Source organism: Panthera leo, chromosome C1 (assembly GCF_018350215.1).
Source record: "Panthera leo isolate Ple1 chromosome C1, P.leo_Ple1_pat1.1, whole genome shotgun sequence".
NCBI lineage: Eukaryota > Metazoa > Chordata > Mammalia > Carnivora > Felidae > Panthera > Panthera leo.
The window spans coordinates 177,214,273-177,236,325 of NC_056686.1; the positions used below are offsets into that span (position 1 = coordinate 177,214,273).

The window sequence follows — 22,053 nt, forward strand, 5'->3', positions numbered from 1 at the left end:
CCAGGAAGCCACTGACTCTGAATCTAAACAGCATCAGCAGTATCTGTATGTTCTGCTTTTGAGTAATCTGCATTTTCCCCTGAAAATTTAGCCTGTAAACTTTTAGTGAATTAACCTTTTTGATTATACTGAATATTCATCAAGTAATTTTTGAAGTACTTAAGAAGTAATTTAAGTATGAATTTAAGATGTTCTATTTCAAGAATTCTAAACAAGTTCTAGAACTACTTTTTTTAAAGGATTTTATTTCCCATTTTACTCACTTGTTCTGATTTGCATCCTGATTTTCATAAAAGGAAGGAACCAAACATTGAGTCAGGATTTTTACCCTGTATAATATCTACCAGCAGAATCGCATTTGTCTTCAGTTTCTGGGTTTAACTAACTGCGTATGATTTCAGAAAATCTTTCCAACTTAGGGGTGTATGCTAGTAACCTATAAATCAAATTCAGTTTGTAGGTGAATGGTGTTGTAGCTGAAGTTAACTGGCCCTACTCTTGATGTAACTGCCCCCCCCCCCCAGTTTCCAATAAAACAGAAGTATTTTAATATGTCACCATTATCATTGTTCTGAAATAAGATTAAACTTCTCTGAAGTCCAAGAATGCAATAATTTTGTGCTTGTGTTTTTAAAGAATGATGTTGATAAGAGCAGTAGTTTTGCCCTTTTATGTGATTAGGTTCTTGTGGAATTGATTACAGAGTTCAGTGGATCATTTTTGGACTGCCAGGGCCCGTGAGGGGAGCCCATTTTATATGTCAACGTGTCACCAGCCTTTTCTATTTATAGCTGTATTTCTGGAGAATATTTCAGGGGAAATATTCCTGTGAATATCAAAAAGCATGTTGCAGTGAACTCACTTACAATGACATTCAACTACATATGGTAGGACTTCCAGTATATTTCTATGGATATGTTCACATGAAACCTTACTCTAACTTCTCTGCTTCCCTATGCTATTAAAATTCCAGGAGCCAATTAAAAGGTACCATTTTTCTTCCCTTTGTCCCTTCTAACTTTATTAGTTTGAGATTTGAATCTAGCAACTCCTTGGCTAAAGGAGAAAGGATAATCAGTACCATAGAATATGAACAAAAGGAGGAACTTCCTGTGTGGTATCTGGGGGAAAAAATTTTTTTTTAAATTTTTTTTTTTAATGTTTATTTATTTTTGAGACAGAGAGAGACAGAGCATGAATGGGGGAGGGGCAGAGAGAGAGGGAGACACAGAATTGGAAGCAGGCTCCAGGCTCCGAGCCATCAGCCCAGAGCCTGACACGGGGCTCGAACTCACGAACCGTGAGATCGTGACCTGAGCTGAAGTCGGACGCTCAACCGACTGAGCCACCCAGGCGCGCCCGGAAAATTTTTTTTTTAAATCTATTTTTGAGAGAGGGAGGGGCAGAGACAGAGAGAGGGAGAGAGAGAAAGAGAGAGAGACAGAGAAACCAAACAGGCTCCACACTGTCAGCTCAGAGCCTGATGGCAGGACTCGAACTCATGAACTGTGAGACCATAACTGAGCCGAAACCAAGAATCGGATGCTTAATTAATGACTGAGCCACCCAGGTGCCCCTGGAAAAAATTTTAAACCTTAATAATCCGTAAGCGTAGAGAATGGGTCTGGCACTTACATGCCCCATGGGACCAGGGAGGTCACAAGGATGAGGGAAGTAGCAGATGGAAGGTGGATCAGGAAGGATGGGGCCCTGAGCAGTGTGGAGCATCCTGTCCCATAAAGGCAGCCACAGCTCCTGTGGTCTCGTCTTTGTCATGTGGGAATGGGGCTCACCGTTGCTAGATCTTAGAAAACTTGAAGAGAAACGTGTAGCCTGAATTTTCCGTGCGAAGTGCTTCATTTAAAAATAGGCGTATAAAACATTTTTCTACAAACTGAATTTGGCTAGCAGGTTGTGAGCTTGGATTTTGAACATGTGCAGTTAAACCCAGAAAAGTAAAGACAAAAGAAAAAGGCAAAGCATGTCTGAATTATTCAAATAGGCTGGTGTTTTGCTAAAATCTAACGTTCTCATTGACAGCCGAGTGACAATCGGTATTTTAAGTAGTGTTTAGTTTTCTTTTCTCAGTTTCAAAACTTAACTGTATCATTCATTCATTCGTTTGGTAAATACCTCACCTAGTGAATTGATTTGTTGAACACTAGTGTGCAAAGTGCATAGGACAGTGTAGCAAGGAAGAAATAGGGAAACTAAAACTGTAACATGTCCTGAGTGCTGTGATAGTGTTAGTAGAAACTCGGACAGGAGTAGAGATGAGAGAAAAATTAATGCAGTTAAATGGGAGATTTCTAATGGGAGACCACAAGCTTCTTTTTAAGTTCTTATTTTTAGGCACAATGAGCTCCCAGCGCACGGCACTGAAGTCCTGTCTTCGTATGCAGGGCTTTGGAAGCTGTGCTGGAGTTCGTCAGTCATTTTCTTTTTATCTTTTAAGAACAATTTGCAGTGAAAATTACCTATGTAATTTTTTTTCTGATATGTATTTTGATTTGTGATGAGTTTGTAGCCATGCCTGTAGAGTGTTTCTTGTCAAATCTTCAGGCACTTTAAAAACGAATTGAGAGGATTTAAAACATTAGAACATTCTGGTATTACCACTTTGCAGCTCTCGTTTCTTTTTCTCTGATTTAAAATCCACTGTCTCAGTGTGCTTCAATCATTTTACTATATCCAGAAAGTCACTTATAAATTTGACTTGTTCCACCTTTTTTTCCTTTTTTGATAGAAGTGTATCATGTGGGCACCTGCCGGCCACACGTTAACCTCTGTGTTCTGCTGCTTCTATTTAAAGGTCCGTCGGGAGTACAGGAAATTCTTCAGAGCCAATGCTGGAAAGAAAATTTATGAATTTACGCTTCAGAGAATTGTAAGTCTATACTTTCTATGCGGCTAATTAGCATTATAGGACTAACTAGTGAATAGCACCACCTCAATCATAAATGGCTTGTTTGGTAACTATTAAACCCTAGCCGTGACACTGAGAGATTGTGACCTTCTATCATTTCCCCTCAAATTCAGGTAGAATTGTGTCAGGTTAGCGGCCCACATGTGATCAATGAAATGTTCTTTGACAGAGAGAACGTTCTCTGGGGAAGGGGAACCCAAGAAAGCCTGGTGTGTTGGTTCAGGCTACTATAATGAAAATACCATAGACTGTGTGGCTTAATAAACATTTATTTCTCATAGTCCTGGAGACTGGGCAGCCCAAGATCAGAGTGCCAGCATGGTCTGGTTCTGGTGAGGGCTTTTTCCTAGTTTCCTCACAGGAGAAGAGAAAGAGAAGCAAGCTCTTTCCCGTGTCTTCTTATAAGAGCAGTAATCCTGGGAGCACCACCCCTTGTGACCTTACTCACCTAATTGCCTCCCCAAGGCCTCGTTTCCTAACACTATCCCATTGGGGGTTAGGATTTCAATAAAGGAATCTGAGGGGAACACCAAGATCTTGCCCTGCTGAACTGCCACAAGCTGCTGCAGGGCGAGGTTGGTCAACGAGGAGAGCAGGGCTGTGCCATGATTCCAGGATGGATTCTAACATTTCCCTCTGGCTTCCAGAGAAGTATATGTAGTGGTAACGTGCAAACTCTGGAGCCAGCTCACTCTGCCATGTACAGATTTACGGCTTGAACAAATCACTTAACTTCTGTGAGCCTCATTCTTGTCGCCTGTAAAATGGAGTGATAATTGAAAGCTCTTACAGTTCCTGGCTCATATTCAGTACTCTAGAGCAGTGCTGTCCGATAGGACTTTCTGCAGCAGTGAAAATGTTCTAGATCTTTGTGGCATAGTAAAGTCTAGCCACATGTGGCTGTTGAGCACTTGAAATGTAACTAATGTGATTGATGAACTGGATTTTTAACTTTTTTTTTAATTACTAAAGATTTAAATAGAAATAGTCACAGGTGGCAAGTGGCTGCCTATTAAACAATGCAGCTTTCTAGTGTTAGCTGGTGTAAGTATTAATTTTAATTTTAAAATTAGTATTCTTCTTTTCTCTTAACCACTTAGTGGAGCTTAGATTTTCCCAACCAATACAGAGAGTTAAAAAGAGATTTTCCAGAGGAGTTGCAACATTTTATAAACTAAAACTTGCTAAATTCTACCAAGTAGTTTGCTTGATCCTGGTTTATGTAAAACAATGACTTTTCTGGTATATTTTACTTATCTAGCATTTTTTGTCAAACTCAACACAGGTGCAAAAATACTTCTTGGAAATGAAAAATAAGATGCCTTCCTTATCTCCAATAGACAAGAACTGGCCATCAAGACCTTACCTATTTTTGGATTCTACTCACAAAGAACTAAAAAGGATTTTCCACTTGTGGAGGGTAAAAAAATGCCTTGTTAGGTTTTTTTTTCAGAGACTTCTTAACATATATTTTGAGCGTTTGAAAAATGTTATGTAAAAGGAGATTTTTAACCATGCTCTTCCTGTAACCTCAAAGAGACGTATCTGAGGACCTTGGTATTTTTGAACCATGCACTGTACTTGGCTTTGTGTGAGAATTTCTAGAGCAGCCAGGTGTTCCCATGACTGTAACCTGTCATCCTTGTCTGGAAAGGAGAGTGTGCATGGCTCCAGTGTCTTTCCCTTCCAGATTCCAGTTGCTTTAAAGTAGTTCAGGTTTTTGTTTTGTTTTGATGTGTTTCTGTTATTCATCTTTACCTGAAGGAATACTGCCAGAGATAGAAATAATAAAATTTGAACATCTTCACAAGATATAGTTAAATCTTGAAGATTGTAGGAGTTTACTTTCTAAGATGTATTGAGTACGTGCATAAACGTACGCGAGAACACTACATGTTTTGATGGACTGGGGAAAAAAACGGCTTTAGAGTGCCTCACAAGACATCAAAGAGATTAAGTTTCCCTCAACCTGAATTAAATGGAAGCTAAAAATCTATTTGACATTGCCTTATATTTTTAGCTTCCTTAATTTTATGAGAGCATAACGTGTTATTTAGGTGTTGCCCAGAATTACGTGGGTTACTTATATAGATGTTGACTTTATTTTAGTAGTTCAGTTGATATATGGAATGATAAATATGTACAAGTGTCAGATACGATATAATCATTAATATGACAATCATATAATCCTACGATATAATCATTGAAAGGCTTATTATATTTGGTAAGTGAATGACTGATGAGTATCACTTCCAGGAAACTCTTTCCTGCTGGGCACTGTAGGCTTGTCCCTTTCCAGAATTACATATGTAGAGTGACATTATCACTGAATAGTGTAATATTGGTGACACAGCATGTGGAACTGGATTCTCCCTTCTGTTCCCTAACTTAGTGAGTCAGTTTGGTGAAATTCACCAGTGTCTCAGTGGTCATCTCCCTCTTTGAGTCTGACAGTGAGACTATTTTCAGAAATAACGATGGGGAGCTTCTAATGCCAAGAGTCTGCTCTGCCTCTGCTCTCCCCTGGCCCCTGGCCCTTACCTCCCTTGCATTTGGGGATAGAGAATGAGAGGGATGTGTTTATTCCTGAAAGGGTGGGCAGCAATGCTAACATTCCCTTATACAATTATATCAGTGGGTCTCAACTACATTTGTAACTGAATGTCTTAGAGTTCATCTGAAACACCTGGCCTAGGGGCACCTGGGTGGTCGGTCGGTTGAACGTCCGACTTTGACTCAGGTCATGATCTTGGAGTTTATGAGTTTGAGCCCAAGGTCGGGCTCCGTGCTGACAGCTGAGCCTGGAACCTGCTTTGGATTCTGTGTCTTCCCTTCTCTGCCCCTTCCTTGCTCACGCTCTGTCTCTCTCTCTCAAAAATAAATAAACATAATAAAAAAGAAAAATAAAACAACCTGTCCCTGCCCCTCCAGCCACCCCCTATGTCCCTTCAGTACCATCTCAGAATCCAGCCAAAGGAGAGATTTCTCAGGTCAGGTGTCCATACCGTAAAATGCAATAGGGGATTCAGAGTAGTATTTTTCAAACCAAGGGTTGTAGCATATTTGTGAGTTGTGAAATCAATTTAATAGATTACTGACCAGCATTTTAAAATGAAGTACAGTAGGATAGAAGACGTCCACATGGCCAACCGACACATGAAAAAATGCTCAATATCACTCATCATCAGGGAAATACAAATCAAAACCACAATGAGATACCACCTTACACCTGTCAGAATGGCTAACATTAACAGCTCAGGCAACAACAGATGTTGGCGAGGATGCAGAGAAAGAGGATCTCTTTTGCATTGTTGGTGGGAATGCAAGCTGGTGCAGCCACTCTGGAAAACAGTATGGAGGTTCCTCAAAAAATTAAAAGTAGAACTACCCTACGACCCAGCAATTGCACTACTAGGTATTTATCCAAGGGATATAGGTGTGCTGTTTCGAAGGGATACATGCACCCACATGTTTCTAGCAGCACTATCAACAATAGCCAAAGTATGGAAAGAGCCCAAATGTCCATCAATGGATGAATGGATAAAGAAAATGTGGTGTGTGTGTGTATATATCTATCTATGTATACACACACACACACACACACACACACACACACACACACACACAATGGAGTATTACTCAGCAATCAAAAAGAATGAAATCTTGCCATTTGCGACTACGTGGATGGAACTGGAGGGTGTTATGCTAAGTGAAATTAGTCAGTCAGAGAAAGACAATCATATGACTTCACTCATATGAGGACTTTAAGAGACAAAACAGATGAACCTAAGGGAAGGGAAACAAAAATAATATAAAAACAAGGAGGGGGACAAAACAGAAGAGACTCATAAATATGGAGAACAAACTGAGGGTTGCTGGAGGGGTTGTGGGAGGGGGGGATGGGCTAAATGGGTAAGGGGCATTAAGGAATCTATTCCTGAAATCATTGCTTCACTATATGCTAACTAATTTGGATGTAAATTTAAAAGTTTAAAAAAAAATTTAAAATTTAAATTTTAATTAAATTTAAAATTTAAATTTAAAAGTTTAAAAAAAAATAATAGAGTACAGGGCATGTTGAAGGAATTGTTTTGTGAAGCTTTTGTGTCAGTTGTCTATGTGTGTGCATGTAAATCAATGTGTGCAATGAGTTGTGATGTACAATGTCATTCTTAGGCTAAGTCTTTGTGAGAAGAGTGTGACAGCCTGAGGCCTAAAGGATGTCAGGGGTGGGGGCGGGGGCTGATGTCATAGTGGGAGGGTCAGTACTCCCAGTAGGGCCCTTGCTAGCAAGGCCCTCGTGTGTTCTGAAGAAGCATCCCAAGTTCCACAATACAGACCGTAGTTTTTATGGCATTTTCTAAGACCAACCTTTTAAAACCCAAAAAGGAAAAATGCTCTTGGTTTTTTTAAATGGATATTTTGTACACATTTACTCTTACTCTTCATGTTACTAAATTGGCTTAGCATATTTAAGAATGAGTAATGACTTATGTAAGTGGTATCTTTTTTTTTCTCCTTTTCATTTTTCACAGTGTAAAAAATACAGAGACCAATTCACAGACCAGCAAAAGCTGATTTACGAAGAAAAATTAGAAGCCAGTGAACTCTTCAAAGACAAGAAGGCTTTATACCCTTCTAGGTATTATGGCTTTGCTTTACCCATAAAAGTCAGTATTTTAAAAGCTCCTCAAATATATTTGTAGGTCGCTTCTAGTGGAGTTTGATTTCAGTGATACATGAGGGATTTTTAATTCTATGAATTATTTTATGATCAGCCTAACTCTTCCAGACAAAAGCAAATGGCATGTATGGGTTTGCTTAGGTCACTAGATTTCCAGTTGACATCAGTTAATCACTCTCAATTCATACTATGATGAAATATTTGTATTTTAAATAGAAGATAGGAGTTCCGTGTTAAGACTATTTGTACTCTGTACTTAAAGTCAAGTGGTTTTAATCCCTTATTTCCTTTCTTAAAATTAATTGTTAGTGAAAAATATTTTATAATGAAATTCATCTTGGAAAACTAGAAAGAGAAAAATGGCAAGGTAATTATTGTTCTGTTTTCCATAATTTAGAATTGAAGACCTAAAATGAGTATTTTGTAGTTTTATATTCCTTTTTAACCCATTCAGTGGAGAACGTCCAGCTTTTCTCCCAAGTTGTATGCTGATTCTAATATGTATTCGACATCAAAGATAAACATGGAAATAAAGCTCAGCTCTGTTGAAAAAAGTACACTTAAACACTTTTGAGCAATGGCTCTCATGGCATACTGTAACGAAATGAGATTACATTTGTTGGTTTTATTTCATTGGCATTAGCCTAAACACTTCGCTAAATAATTAGAAGTCATCGTTTAAAATACAAATTGCATAGGCTATTAAGGTAAATCTTCATTGTAAATTCTTGTTCATTTTCCATAGTTTTCAGAGGCCGGCCCAATTTCTGCTGGTAATATACTGTAATCCCCATGCCAGTCTTCTTCCTTGAACCAGCTGGGTCAGGCTCATTTGCATTGTAAAGAAGAGTGAGCTGGTCTGTCACTCTAAGAGTATTGCGGGAGCACTGCTCTGTGATGGCCTTTGGTCTGCTAACTCCTTGGGCATGACGTTAGTGGCCTGTGCAGTCAGATCGGTCCCTTTATTGTAGGCACCAAGCACTCAATAAAAGAAGCAATATCAGTTGTAAGTTTGCCAAGTGAAACCCTTGGTAAAGACCGCTTATCTGAATATTCTTCTATCTCCCAAGTTCATCATTTCTCCCCAGAATCCCTATCCCTTTCTCATCTGTTTTTAAATAAAAAAGTAGGTTGTACAATTTCAAGCGAAATCTTTAACAACTTTTAGCTTCTTCCAAAGGATGGCCCGGAAATAAAAAGTATTATCTGCTGAGTATATTCACATGTACTCCATGTGCTGTGCTTGTATTCTCTGTGTCTTTAGGGACACAGCCTCCTGGGTCAGCTGACCTGGTGACTTGAGATGGTACATACTCCCCATGAATCCCACGTAGCATCTTCATCCGAAGTTGTCCAAAGTGCCTGCTAAAGAAAGCACATTCGAACACGAAAATGGTCCCTGTGCTCTCTCCAGCAACTAATTGATTTAACTTTTTCTTTATATCTTTTTCACTTGTAATCATCTTAATTAACATTCCCTGTGGGTGACGCTTCAGAAACTGAAAGGAGAAAAATGCATTTTTGAAGAAACAAATTCAGAGACTCTTAGCACTTTTTAATTATTAAAAACACATTTGTTGATTCTTCCTTTAAAAACATTAAATGAATAAAGACACATTTGACTATGAACAGCAAGAAAAAAATATTAACATCAAGCCAGGTCCTCTTTGGGTAATGTTCTCTGTGCATGCTCCCCCCGCAGCAGTCAGAGGGGTGGGATAATTTAGCCTCCCACCACTGTGGGAAGCAGCGGCCCTTCTGGGTGCCAGCCTGTTATGTGCTGGGAGCTGTGAAACACTGACCACCTACGTGGATTTTTCTTCCCTATTCCTCCACCCACAACACAAGCATTTAAAGTTGTATTTGCAAATTGCCAGAACTTTACAGCTCAGAGTGAAACCACAGTTTGTTGTTGTTATTGTTGTTGTTGTTGTTGTGGGGTTTTTTTTTGGTGTCTTTGAAGAAGCTGTCCTGCAGGTGTCACCCCACAAACCTTTAAGGGAAATTGACATCCTAGCACATGATTGTGCGACTTGTAAGATACAGTTTGTTTGAAAGAAAACTGCTCTGCTTCTGAATGGTGACCTTGGCCCCTTCTGTCCGAGTAGGGGCATATCCTAGGAGGAAAGGCCTGTTTCTTCTTTCATACATTGCCTATTTAGAGCCAGAGTTATATGGTAATATTAAGTGCTCTGTAGCTTTCTTCTAAAGCGGTTGCTCTGGATCTGTTCTTCCCAGGCGGCCTATTGATTTTCTGATTCTCTGCAAGAAAATGAAGTTTTTCTTTGAAGCAGCTGATGGTAATGATCTGTGCTCTTTTTTCCCGTTGCCACATGTTGTTTAAAGGCATTAGAAGCCCTTTGTGGGTAGCTGTTAACTTTATATTAACAGATTAGAAGGATTTGCCTTTTCCTTGAGACCATGCACTTGGGCCTTGGCTGTCTTTCTTGTGACAGGTTTCTATCTTGATTGTTCCATGTGATAAGATTTTTATCAAAGTCCTACCTACAAAATGCCATGATGACATCAAAAATGTATTTGAAGTAGGTTTCAGGTTTCATTTCCAACTATTTAGGACATGTGTAAAATGCATAAAATTAACTCTGATGAAGTATCGCTCTTCAGAATCAGCTAACGTGTTACCTTTCTCCCATAATACTTCCATCTGGAACTGTTTCTAATGGGAGGGGAATTTTTTTTTCCCTCCAGTGTTGGGCAACCATTCCAAGGAGCTTACCTGGAAATCAACAAGAATCCCAAGTATAAGAAACTCAAAGATGCTATTGAAGAAAAGATTATCATTGCTGAAGTGGTGAACAAAATTAACCGTGCCAATGGGAAGGTAAAATGCTATCCCTGAAGACTTGTAAGAAGTGTTTATCAATTGGGACAGTCATCTTTAGTTTTCTGAATATTCAAATTTGCATTTCATTTTCTCAGCAGAATTCTTATAAAGGAAGATGTTCCCCCTTTAAGCTTAGGTGGAATTTTGCTTGTTCTCTGAAACTTTCATGATTTAAGATACGTTATTTGTGTTTTTAGTGTGTTCTCAGTTTACATAGGTATGCATGCTGAAAGATACAGAATAAATGGGCATTTCTGCAAATAACTAATACTTTAAACTCAAGGACCACTTGGGGTGTTTTTCATCATTGGTTTTACATCCTTATTTGTTTTGTTTTGTTTTGTTTTGTTTTAGAGCACATCCCGGATTTTCCTCTTAACAAATAATAATCTCCTTCTTGCCGATCAAAAGTCCGGGCAGATCAAGTCAGAGGTTCCTTTGGTGGATGTGACCAAAGTATCGATGAGCTCACAGAATGATGGCTTCTTTGCTATCCATCTCAAAGAGGTAAAGGTCCAACTATTGATTTGTTTGAAAGATTTCTGCATTTGTCCAATTTCCGAGGCACTGGTTTAAAATTTTCTACATCTGGGGCGCCTGGGTGGCTCAGTCAGTTAGGCATCAAACTTCGGCTAAGGTCATGATCTCATGGCTTGTGAGTTCAAGCCCCACGTCAGGCTGTGTGCTGACAACTCAGAGCCTGGAGCCTGCTTCAGATACTGTGTCTCCTTCTCTCTCTGCCCCTCCCACTGCTCGCACTCTGTCTCTGTCTCTCTCTCAAAAATAAAAAAAATAAAAAACAAAAACATTAAAATTTTCTACATGTTATTGATTTGCAGATTTGGGCTATATTCACTCCTATGTAAAATCTCAAGCTTGGCTTTTCAGTGATTGAAATTGACTAGTTGAAATTGAACTGATTAATCACATTTATTGTTCATTGAATTCTGATTTCCCTGAGCAGCTTTTGTTTGCACTCACAGTGATGTGCTTTATTTTGAGAATAATACATGGAAATACCAGGATGTTCATTGCTTCCTCCTGTGGTTTTTTCTGTATACCGCTTGATAAATGTTCATCCCCTTATTCATCTTTAATTTGTGGTTTTTTAATTAAAGAAGGCAACCACAATGAAACAACTGCCTCATAACTTTGACCTAAAGACTTTTTAACATTCAGTGCTTTTTTAGCTTAACTAGGACTTCCTGATTTTTTTTTTTTATTTTATTTATTTTTGAGAGAGAGAGCACAGGTGGGGGAGAGGGAGAGAAAATCCCAAGCAGGCTTCATGCTTAGCGTGAGCCCAGTGTGGGGCTTGATCTCACAACTGTGAGATCAGGACCTCAGCTGAAATGAAGAGTCAGATACTTAACTGACTGAGCCACCTAGGTGCCTTGAGGACTTCCTGATTTGAAAGAAGTAGTTAAGAATGTAGGCTCTGGAGTTGGTCTCACCAATTTTACAGTGACCTTGGCCGAGTCATTTAACTTCTGTGTGCCTACCTAATTTTTCTCCTCTTTATGTTTTATTGTATTTATTTTTTTAATGTTTATTTTGAGAGAGAGCACATGTGCACACATGTGTGTGCACACGCGTGAGTGGGGAAGGGACAGAGAGAGAGGGAGAGAGAGAATTCCAAGCAGGCTCCTCTCTGTCAGCGCAAAGCCAAATGCAGGGCTCGATCTCACAAGTCGTGAGATCATGACCTGAGTCGAAATCAAGAGTCCAACTGGGGCACCTGGGTGGCTCAGAGCCCAGAGCCTGCTTCGGATTCTGTGTCTCCTTCTCTCTCTGCCCCTCCCCAGCTCGTGCTGTCTCTCTCTCAAAAATAAACATTAAAAAGACTTTTTTTAGAGAGTCGGATACTTAACCAACAGAACCACCCAGGCACCCTTTTCTCTTCTTTAAAATGGAGAAAATAATGGCACTAGTTCATAACGTTGTTATAAGGATTCAGTGAGACACTGTGTAAAGTGCTCAGCATAGTGCCTTTCATATAACAAATAGTCACTGAATAAGCAGATGTCGGCGAATATTAATCATATTTAGGGACCTGCATGTATCTGGTAGTGCATGTAGCTTGCTGTTTCTATACTTAGGAAAGTCCCGTATGCTTCATTCTGCCTCTTTTCCCCCCTGTGGATCCTAACTTAAAGGGAGCATGTCCAGTCCTAACACAGGGATTCTGAACCTTGATTACACATAATGCTGGTGCCCAGGCTATGCCCCCAGTCCCCTTAAACCAGAGTTTCTTGGAATGGGGCACAACCATCCTATTTTGTGTAGCTTAGCTGGAGAGCCACTGCCTTAGCATATTTGTTGGGAGTGTTGTTGTTCTGCTTATGTTTTTAACCAAACCACTGAAGAATTTTTTAAACAGCCCTTTCAGATTGAGTTGTAGGTTAGGTCAGTGCTTCTCAAGCCTGAATGTGCAAACAGATCACTCAGGGATCCTGGTCAGTGGGCCTGCGCTAGGGCCTGAGGTTCTCCTCGTCTAACAAGCTCCCAGGTGATGTGCAAGGTGCCTGTGGTCTACCTACCAACTTTGGGTAGCGTCAGGTTAGGTAACCTTACTAAAAGTGCCCCAAGCAAGTTGGAAGAAATACAGCTTTCATCGTTATTGTTTATTTGGAAGAATGGACTCCAGTAACTAATGTTTTTTTAAAGAGCCAGTAAATACGTTTTCAGCCAAGCCTGTAAACATTTACCTCCTAAGCTGTCTTTAATTATGATGGTCTGACTCTTGCTTTGTCCTTTTAGGGCTCTGAAGCAGCTAGTAAAGGAGACTTTCTCTTCAGCAGCGATCACCTTATTGAAATGGCCACAAAGCTGTATCGGACGACTCTCAGCCAAACCAAACAGAAGCTCAGCATCGAAATTTCTGATGAGTATGTTCATAACTGTTTGAATGTGGTGTTTCACTTTCTGCTTTCTTGCTTTAGCCGAGCACTCTAGTCTTACTCATTAATGCAACCACTACCTTTAAGTGGCGAGTGTGCGTCTGGTATTTATTCTAGATGGTGGACGGGCAGTGAATGGTACTGATCAAGTTCTTACCTTCATGTCCCTGACATCCCGGTGGAAGAGACAAATATGCATACATAATAAATAAGTGATATGACTTTGGTTAATGACAAATGCTTGTGGAGAGGGAAAAAAGGCAGGATAAGGCCCAGAGTGTGCTATTTTTGATAGGGAGGTCAGGGAGGCTTGTTTGATACAGTGACATTTGAGTCGAGGCTGAAATCAGTGGAGCAAGCCAGGCAACCATCTTGGGAGGTGCCTTCCAGGGCAGGGAGGCAGCAGGAGCAAAGGCCCTGAGATGGGAATGAACTTAATGGCAGAGTGAAATGGTAGGAAAAGACCCTGAAGAGATAGACAGAGACCCGGCCATGTGCAGCTTGGTAGCTAAGGTAAGAAGTTGAGATTTTACTGAGGTCGATGGAATGCTATTATAAGTTTCAAGCAAGGATGTGGCATGATCTGATTTGTGATTTTCAAAGATTCCTCTGGCTGCAGTGTGGAAAATAGCTCTAGGGAGGCAAAAATGGAAGTGGAGAAAAATTGGGAGCTTCTCTGAGCTGTCTAGGATGATGTGGCTTAGGCTAGGGTGGGAGTGGGAGGTAGTGAGAAGTAGATTCCAAATGTAATTTGAGGGAAAACAAGAGGACTTATTAACAGATTGGACGGTAGGTCTGGGGCCCGAGCCCAAATGGTGGTACCATTTACTGCCACAGATGACGCTTAAGAAAGAAGGGTTTGGGGGTGGCTGGGTGGCTGGGCTGAAATCAAGAGTGCTGTTTTGGATGTATTATATTTGCTATGCCTTTTTCTGACATAGATAGAGAATAAGCATTCCATGTTGACAAGGTTGACTGGTGTGCTAAGACTGCTATACATAAATTTGAAATTTTGCTCTTTTTACTTCACAGTAGGGCTCTAAGGATAGAGACTGATTATTTATATGCAGGTTGGAGCTTTCCCCCCACTTACGAAATCTATCGATATGAGCTCATTTGAATGAATTTGAGTTACTGTGCCGATTGATACCTGATTGGTTACTTTACTTTTCAATAGAGTGTTTACTACCTGTTTATATACTTCTTTGCATGTACAGTAAGAAGTCACGGAACCAGATTGCTCAAGAAATGGTTTTATTTCCTAATTAAGATTTTTGCCAGCCTATTCTATTTCAACTCTTTCTAAAAGTCTTTCTAAAATAAATTCATACCTATTCTTGGGGTGCCTGGGTGGCTCAGTCGGTTAAGTGTCTGACTTTTTATTTCATCTCAGGACATAATCTCACGGTTCGTGAGTTTGAGCCCCGTGTCAGGGCAGAGCCCCGATAGTACAGAGCTTGCTTGGGATTCTCTCTCTCTCTGCCCTTCCCCTGCTCCTGTTCTTTCTCTCTCTCTCTCTCTCTCTCTCTCTCTCTCTAACATAAACTTAATAAAATAAAATAAAAAGCAAAATAAATTCATACCCATTCTTATCCCTCTGTAGGCCAAGCTAAATCTCCTTGATGTTTGAGGATGTACAGAACCTTGGGTTCATCATCTGTCCTCATTGGACACCAACAGTGGTATTTAGATTTGGTGGGAGATTGACCTTTATGTATACTCTACATAGGAAATTGCAGTTTGTAGTAAATAGCTTTTCTTGTCATTAGGTCCTTTCTCATTAAACAAAGAATACGTATCAGGAAAAAATATAATGGCTACTTGGGTTCTAGTCAATTAAGATTTTAACCTGTTAGGACCTATTCTAACTTTAAACTCCCTTTAGTTGAAATGTTTTATAACTTGGGATGCAGGGCTTCTGTTTCGGTGGAACTGGTAATTCCCACTCATCCCGGGAAGATTCTGTGTATTCCAGATGCAGGAGCTCCTTGGAATACGGATGAAGCAGCCTTACGGTTGACTCACTACATTAATGAGGTTGTCTTTACAGAGAAAGTCACATCAGCACCCAGGCCACAAAGGATCGCTACTCTTAAGCATTTCCCAAGCTGGTATTGTAGGAACACAGCCTCTGCTGTGAAGAAAGTAGTGGCTCGTGGAAATGTACAATCTTTCTTTACTACAGGTCTCCCCAGATGTGCTATGTTGTCACACATCATGAGTCTCCAGAGGGGCTGGGCAGGATAGCGTGTGCTGTTTCTCATACGTCATCAACCACAGAACCCTCCCGTGGTTCTCACATTGTGTGTGAGGCACACAGTTGTGCAACACTGATGGGGATGGTTTGCTTGTGGGTGGCAGGGACCCTGCCTTGTCAGAGAGAGGGGTATGATGTTCTGGATGCATAAGCTTTCAGTAAACCATGCTTGTGGGAGTGAAGGTTTACAGGGTGGCCATGTGAAGAAAACAAAACATTTAGTCGCATCGTAAACCAGTCCAAAACACCTTTCCTTTTCCAATCGCTAATCGTTGTTTGGTTTCATAAAAACAAAACAGCTGATGGCATCCCGCAGAGCACCCGTGGTCCCCTGCCCAGGCTTCAGGGAGCCACATGGCAGAGCAACGGTCAATGTAGCCTGTTTCACAACCTCTAGAGCTCTTAAGCAAGGATCATACACCTCCTTGGAGCGCATTTTAAATTTTAAAAAAATTTTACAAAGTCATGGGCAGGGGTGTCCATGATGTATTTTTTTTGCAGTCCTAAGTGGCTTTAATCCATTTCACTGCCAGCTCTACAGATTAGTAATTTTTTTTTTTAAGTTTATTTATTTTGAGAGAGAAAGAAAGCACACACACAAGTGCAGGAGAGGGAGAGAGAGAGAGAGTCCCAAACAGGCTCCGCACCGTCATTACAGAGCCTGATGCGGGGCTTGAACTCATGAACCGTGAAATCATGACCTGAGCCACAATCAAGAGTTGGACGCTCAACCGACTGAGCCACCCAGGCGCCCCTCGGCAGATTAGTATTATATCCAGTGTGCAGTTCAATGACCGAAACCTTCCTCAGTGTGTCCTTTTCAGAAGCAGAAGTAATATTTTAATACACCCAGTCTCCCTAGGCATTATGGATAAACTGGCTGTCAGTTTACAAGAGGAAAGTCAGAGTCCTATTTACTCCTTAGAGCAGTTTTAACCCGCTTTGTAATTCCCAGTTCTTATTCCCAAACGGTTCAGTCCATAAATAGATTGCATTTTAAGGAGAACCTTAAATAAAATGTGTAATATTTCTAAACAGTTTCTAAAAACAAAGTCCTAAAAGTATTGAAAAAACCGAAGTGAATTTGTTCTATTAAACATTTTAAATATGTGTGTGTGTATGTACATGGGTACACACACATAATATACAAACATGTAAATCATTCAACATATGCAGTTGTTTGTCTGAATATTTTAAATCAGAACAAATCATGTAAATTCTTTTTGCTGTGATGTTCGAACTGGTATTGATGCTGTGAAAGAATGCATTCAACATTATTGTTTGCTGGAGGGTGATTCTCTGATTACCATGCCCTCACTGTGGGCCATGCTCCAGTTTTCTCTTTTATGAGGTGGAGAGGAATAACATTACTTGCCTATGGGGCACTTGGGTGGCTCAGTTGGTTAAGCGTCTGACTTCAGCTTAAGTCATGATCTCACAGTTCATGAGTTCAAGCCCCACGTCGGGCTCTGTGCTGACAGAGCCTGCTTCAGACTCTGTGTCTCCCTCTCTCTCTGCCCCTCCCCAGTCGTGCGTGTCTATCTCTCTCAAAAGTAAATAAGCATTAAAAAAAATTAATAATATTACTTGCCTCATAGGATTATTTTAAAGTTGAGTTAATATATGTAACTTACTAAGAAAAGTATGGTGCATGGTGAACATTCAATAAATCTTGCAATCATGCGTAGTGAACATGAAGACAGCCAATGCTAAAGTTATTGGGGAAGAGAACTCCCTATACTTTCATTACACTATAAGTGGTCTTTGAAAATTAAAATGTCAAAATATTTGATTTTTTTAAATGTGTGTATTGGCATTAAATTCGAAAGGTGCTTTCTTTCTTTGAGGCACGTAGATACAAGTATATATGCTGGAGAGATGCGATTTTGGAGCCATAATTCTTTTTGTCAGTACTTTCAAGGTAAAAAGAAATAGACCATTCCAAAGCAGGGAAGTACTATCCTGTTAAAACAATTGATAAATCAGGAGCGTATGTGTCACATTTCATTTCACTCCTGTAGGCAATGTTTGCAAAACACGGACGGGGTCTGTAGACCTTGACGCTGAGACTAATGTGCATGGAACAGAGCTGTTTTGATGTTTGCCGTTGTCGTGGATCCAGTGAGCATGCGATCTGTCACACGGTTGTTAGAGTGACTCAGCTATATGCCAGCAACTCAGAAAACTGTTCCCTGAGAAACATATTGCAAATATGGCCACGTTGTACTGACTCTTACGCTGGAGTGACGAGCACTGGCTTTGAGATGGGAAAGCCCGGGTTCTGGTCCAGTCATGCCGCTCTCCTTCCTCCACAGGGATGCCATCCTTGAGGGCAGGGACCTCATTTTGTATGGCCAGGTGTCCCTTGCAGCCCTGAGCCCAGCAGGAATGCAGTACGTTTGTGGTAGGAAGGTGTGACGAATCATCCTGTGGACGAGCACTTGACCCCTGACAGTCTATGAAAGGACAGATTGGAACTAGAATACGGTTTCACATGTTGTACCACATGTGCTACTACTGTAGGATAAGAAGTGGCTTTGGGTGTGCACTGACAGAGTGTGTGTTATGATTATATGTATATGCTATATATGTATATAGTATATATGTAGTTTGTATTAGTAATATATAGTGTATATATATATATATACTATTATATACATACTATATATACTATACTATATGTAGTATATAGTATATATATTTTAATGGACATTAAAAAATATAAAGGGAATATCAAACTTGCAATTTTATTATTATTCCATAGGTCACAGCTACTTTGAAATCTACTTATTTAGGGTTAGAAACAACTATTAGCATAGTCTGTGGATATGACAAAAATTGTTGAGGAAATAATGTCAGTAACCAGTGTTTGGAAATCATAGTCTGGAGTGTCTCTAGACCTCTTTAATGATATTTTTTCATTTAATTTTCTCAATCTGTTGGTAATTCAATAGGAACCTCGCCCACCCCTGCCAGTTTATGGTCTTACTATGCAAAAATGGAGAAAAATGGGAAAAGAGCAGGTTGGTCTTCATTTGAAACATGGAAATAATTCTTCTTAGCCCTTTTTACCTTACTGGAGTGTGATGAGTTAATGAACTTCACTTTCCTTAGGGGCTAAGTGATGGCTGTTGCAAGTGCTGATGGAAAGAGGCAATACTTGTCAAGGTCAATATCCATTAGGAAACAAAAGCTAGTTGGGGGCACCTGCGTGGCTCAGCCGGTTAAGCATCTGACTTGATTTTGGCTCAGGTCATGAGCTCAAGGTTCGTGGGATCGAGCCCCACATCAAACTCTGCGCTGACAGCTTGTGTTCTGTGTCTGCCCCTCCCTACCCCTCTCTTTCTCTCTTTCAAAATACATAAATAAACTTAAAAAAAAAAAGAAACAAACAAAAGCTAGTGTTAGTGTCATCATCAGCTGTTGTGTGTGTACTTTTCTTTAATCTGCCCTATTCTTTTCTTCCAGGTTCCTGGTTCAGTTCAGACAGGATAAAGTATGTGTGAAGTTTATTCAGGGCAACCAGAAAAATGGGAGCGTCCCAACGTGCAAACGAAAAAACAACCGTCTCCTTGAAGTTGCTGTTCCTTAACTGGCTCCTCCTCTCTGCTTTCACGGACTTGTTTCCCTGTAATAGTGCAATTTTGTTTTGTTTTGTTTCGTTTTGTTTGGGGTTCATTGTATGTTTGGGAATTGCCAAAGGCTAATACTGTTAAGAGTCCCTTGGCAAAATAAAAATATTCGACTAATCAATTTTTAGTACGGGAATAGTTTTAACCCTTAAAATACACAGCGTGTCCTGGCCTGTAACATGTCACACGTGTTTTCTGTTTAGTCATTGTGTTAGATCTGTGTACCTTAAATCAGCATATTACTCATGAATCAGTAATTACGTATAGGAAATGGTCCCAGAAGATAGTGCATTCATTCATCAGATATTTATTGCGTGCCTGCTCTTTGCAAGGCACTGTGCTGGATGCAATGAAAACTTATTGGGAACCCTTTTTTGGTTTTCAGGCCATGGCAGGCTGGCTGCTTCGTGCTAACTTTACTAGGGCTGAGAGAGGTTGAGATGTTGAAACCAAAACAGTAACTGTTGCTGACGAACAGCATTGTTCTGAATCCTGTAGTGTGATCTTTAACAAATATACTTCAAGAAGGGCTGGTCCTAGAAAGTAGAAATATATGACTGGGTAAAAAAATGCCTCTCCACGTAGTTTCTATTTGAAAAGAGAAAACTGACATTTGAACAGGACTTTTAACGTGTCCGGATCTTGTCATTGCTTTTAACACTAAAAAACAGAGTCATTCTTATTTCAGAAAAAGTGCAGAAGCAGTCCAAATAAGTCTACAAATAAGATTGTATTTTCCTGTTTCTGGTAAACAGCATATATGATCCTATATAGGCTCATATTTGCAGAGTGTTTTCACCCAAGTTTGAGGAAATCCTTTAAACAGATTATACAGTAAAGAGCTGAAAAGCCTTTCAGATAGTGGCAAGCATTCTGTACAACGTGCAATAAACATCCAAGATCTTTTTTGAAAGTTTTATTTATAATATACCTTTTGTATGCGAGGTGATTGGTACAGGGTGCATATTTTAGTCAAGAGTCAAAATTGTGTTAATTTGCAGGACTTTTTTTTTTTTCAAATTTACAATAAGGATTCATTTTGGAAACTACATTTTAAACTTTGGAATCAAATTGTTTCTTATTTGGGAGGATCATGTATATACATTGGTATGTTAAATAATAAAACTGTTCTAATTTGGTGCCATTTCCTGAATCACAACTGTATTTTTGTATCTCGGGCTCTTTTTTCATGTTGTGTGTCAATGTAATATCACATAGAAAGGCTTTAAAATTCAAACAGTGTATGTTTTCTGTGTAATTGAATTTCACTTAGCCTTTTATAAACCAGAAACATTCATTGAAAGTATTTGGGTGGGGGAGGACTTTCTTTTTAATTTTTGTACTTAAAATGATTGCTCCCATAAAGAAATTCTCAGAAGCCTTTATGTTTATTGGTGCAGGTAGAGGATATCATTATTTTCTCTTAGTCTTCTCCAGCATGTACCTAAAAGTGGTAGATTCTGAAATAGTTCCTGAAGTAAGTGAGTAGAAATTTGGAACTAGAGGGGTGCTTGGGTGGCTCAGTTGGTTAGGCGTCTGACTTCAGCTCAAGTCATGATCTTTCAGTTCATGGGTTCAAGCCCCACTTTAGGCTCTGTGCTGACAGCTCAGAGCCTGGAGCCTGCTTCAGATTCTGTGTCTCCCTCCCTCTCTGTCCCTCCCAACTTGAGCTCTGTCTCTGTCTCTCTCAAAAATAAACATTTAAAAAAAATTTTTTTTAATAAAAAAAAATTGGAACTAGAGAGGGTTTTTTAAAAAATGTTTAAAAAATATGTAATACATTCATACTGTTCAACATACAAATAAATGTAAGCAGATATACAATGCAAATTCTCCATCCTGTCATTCAGCCATGTGCTCAGTTACCATCCCCCCCCCCCGCCCCGCCAAGTTAACCATTGTTTTTACTTGCTTTTGCCCTGCTTTATGCATATGCTTCCAAAACAAAATAAAAATACAGATTTTTACCTCTTGCTTTAGTAGACAAAAGCTAATATGCTAGATAGACTTTGTTCTTTACTCTGCCTTTTTTGCTCAGTATTCTTTTTTACTGTGGTACCATTTTCCATTGTACGGATGCATTTCTCCAGTCCCCTCCAGATCACTGTTGGGTTGTTTTCCTGAATGGAAATTTAAGTCTGGGATGGAGAGGGCGAATATTCCATGGGTCTTACTTGTTAACTTTTCCCAAATACCTTATCTGCAGATTGTTCATTATGAAGATTAGCAATAATAGCAGTTAGCAATAATATATTTTCCAAAGTTCATTTCCAAAAGAGAAGCCATTTGATCTCAAACTTTGTTGTAGGTGTTCTGCAAGGATTTAAAAATATCTCTACAAGGTAGTTTTAAATGAGAGTGTTTTTGCATACACATCCATCAGTTCTAGTCTTGTCATCGCAATAATAAGTTTTGGTCATGAAATTCATTCTAGGTGGGTTGTGACTTGACTTGGAGAAGTTTTTCTGAACTTTAGCAAGAAAGCCTCCTGATGTACCAGGGTGAACTACGCATCCTTGGAGTTTCCTAAACTAAGCTCACCAGCTGGGGAGAGCATCCTTGAAAGGTACAAATTGGAAGCAAGAGTTCTTAATGTTTTCAGTGTATGTAGTGGTGCCTCCTTTTTTTTTTTTTTTTTTTTTTTTCCCCATAGGGAGCAAGCGCTAGTGATTATTTCCATAGGGAGATAATTGGTGAGAGCAATTATTTAGAGCTTTTCAGCTCAGCAATAGAGTCTTAAACCCTGGTTTTCAAATGTGAGGTTAGAGTTGGGTCAAAATCACGAGGAAAGCTTGTTTTTAAAACACAA

General features: G+C 39.7%; 1 protein-coding gene across 4 annotated transcripts in view; it reads left to right on the forward strand.

Moving 5' to 3' along the window:
• MYO1B (myosin IB) overlaps window positions 1–20,795 on the forward strand; it is a 187,910-nt gene extending 167,115 nt beyond the window's left edge. For all 4 annotated transcript variants that reach the window (XM_042949506.1, XM_042949508.1, XM_042949509.1 and 1 more), the window contains 7 exons: window positions 2,813–2,887; window positions 4,212–4,346; window positions 7,462–7,568; window positions 10,320–10,452; window positions 10,810–10,962; window positions 13,216–13,343; window positions 19,081–20,795. In XM_042949506.1, coding sequence (XP_042805440.1) covers window positions 2,813–2,887; window positions 4,212–4,346; window positions 7,462–7,568; window positions 10,320–10,452; window positions 10,810–10,962; window positions 13,216–13,343; window positions 19,081–19,204 — 855 coding nt within the window. In that variant the 3' untranslated portion in view covers window positions 19,205–20,795. The remainder of the gene's footprint in view (window positions 1–2,812; window positions 2,888–4,211; window positions 4,347–7,461; window positions 7,569–10,319; window positions 10,453–10,809; window positions 10,963–13,215; window positions 13,344–19,080) is intronic.
• The last annotated feature ends 1,258 nt before the right edge of the window (window positions 20,796–22,053 follow it).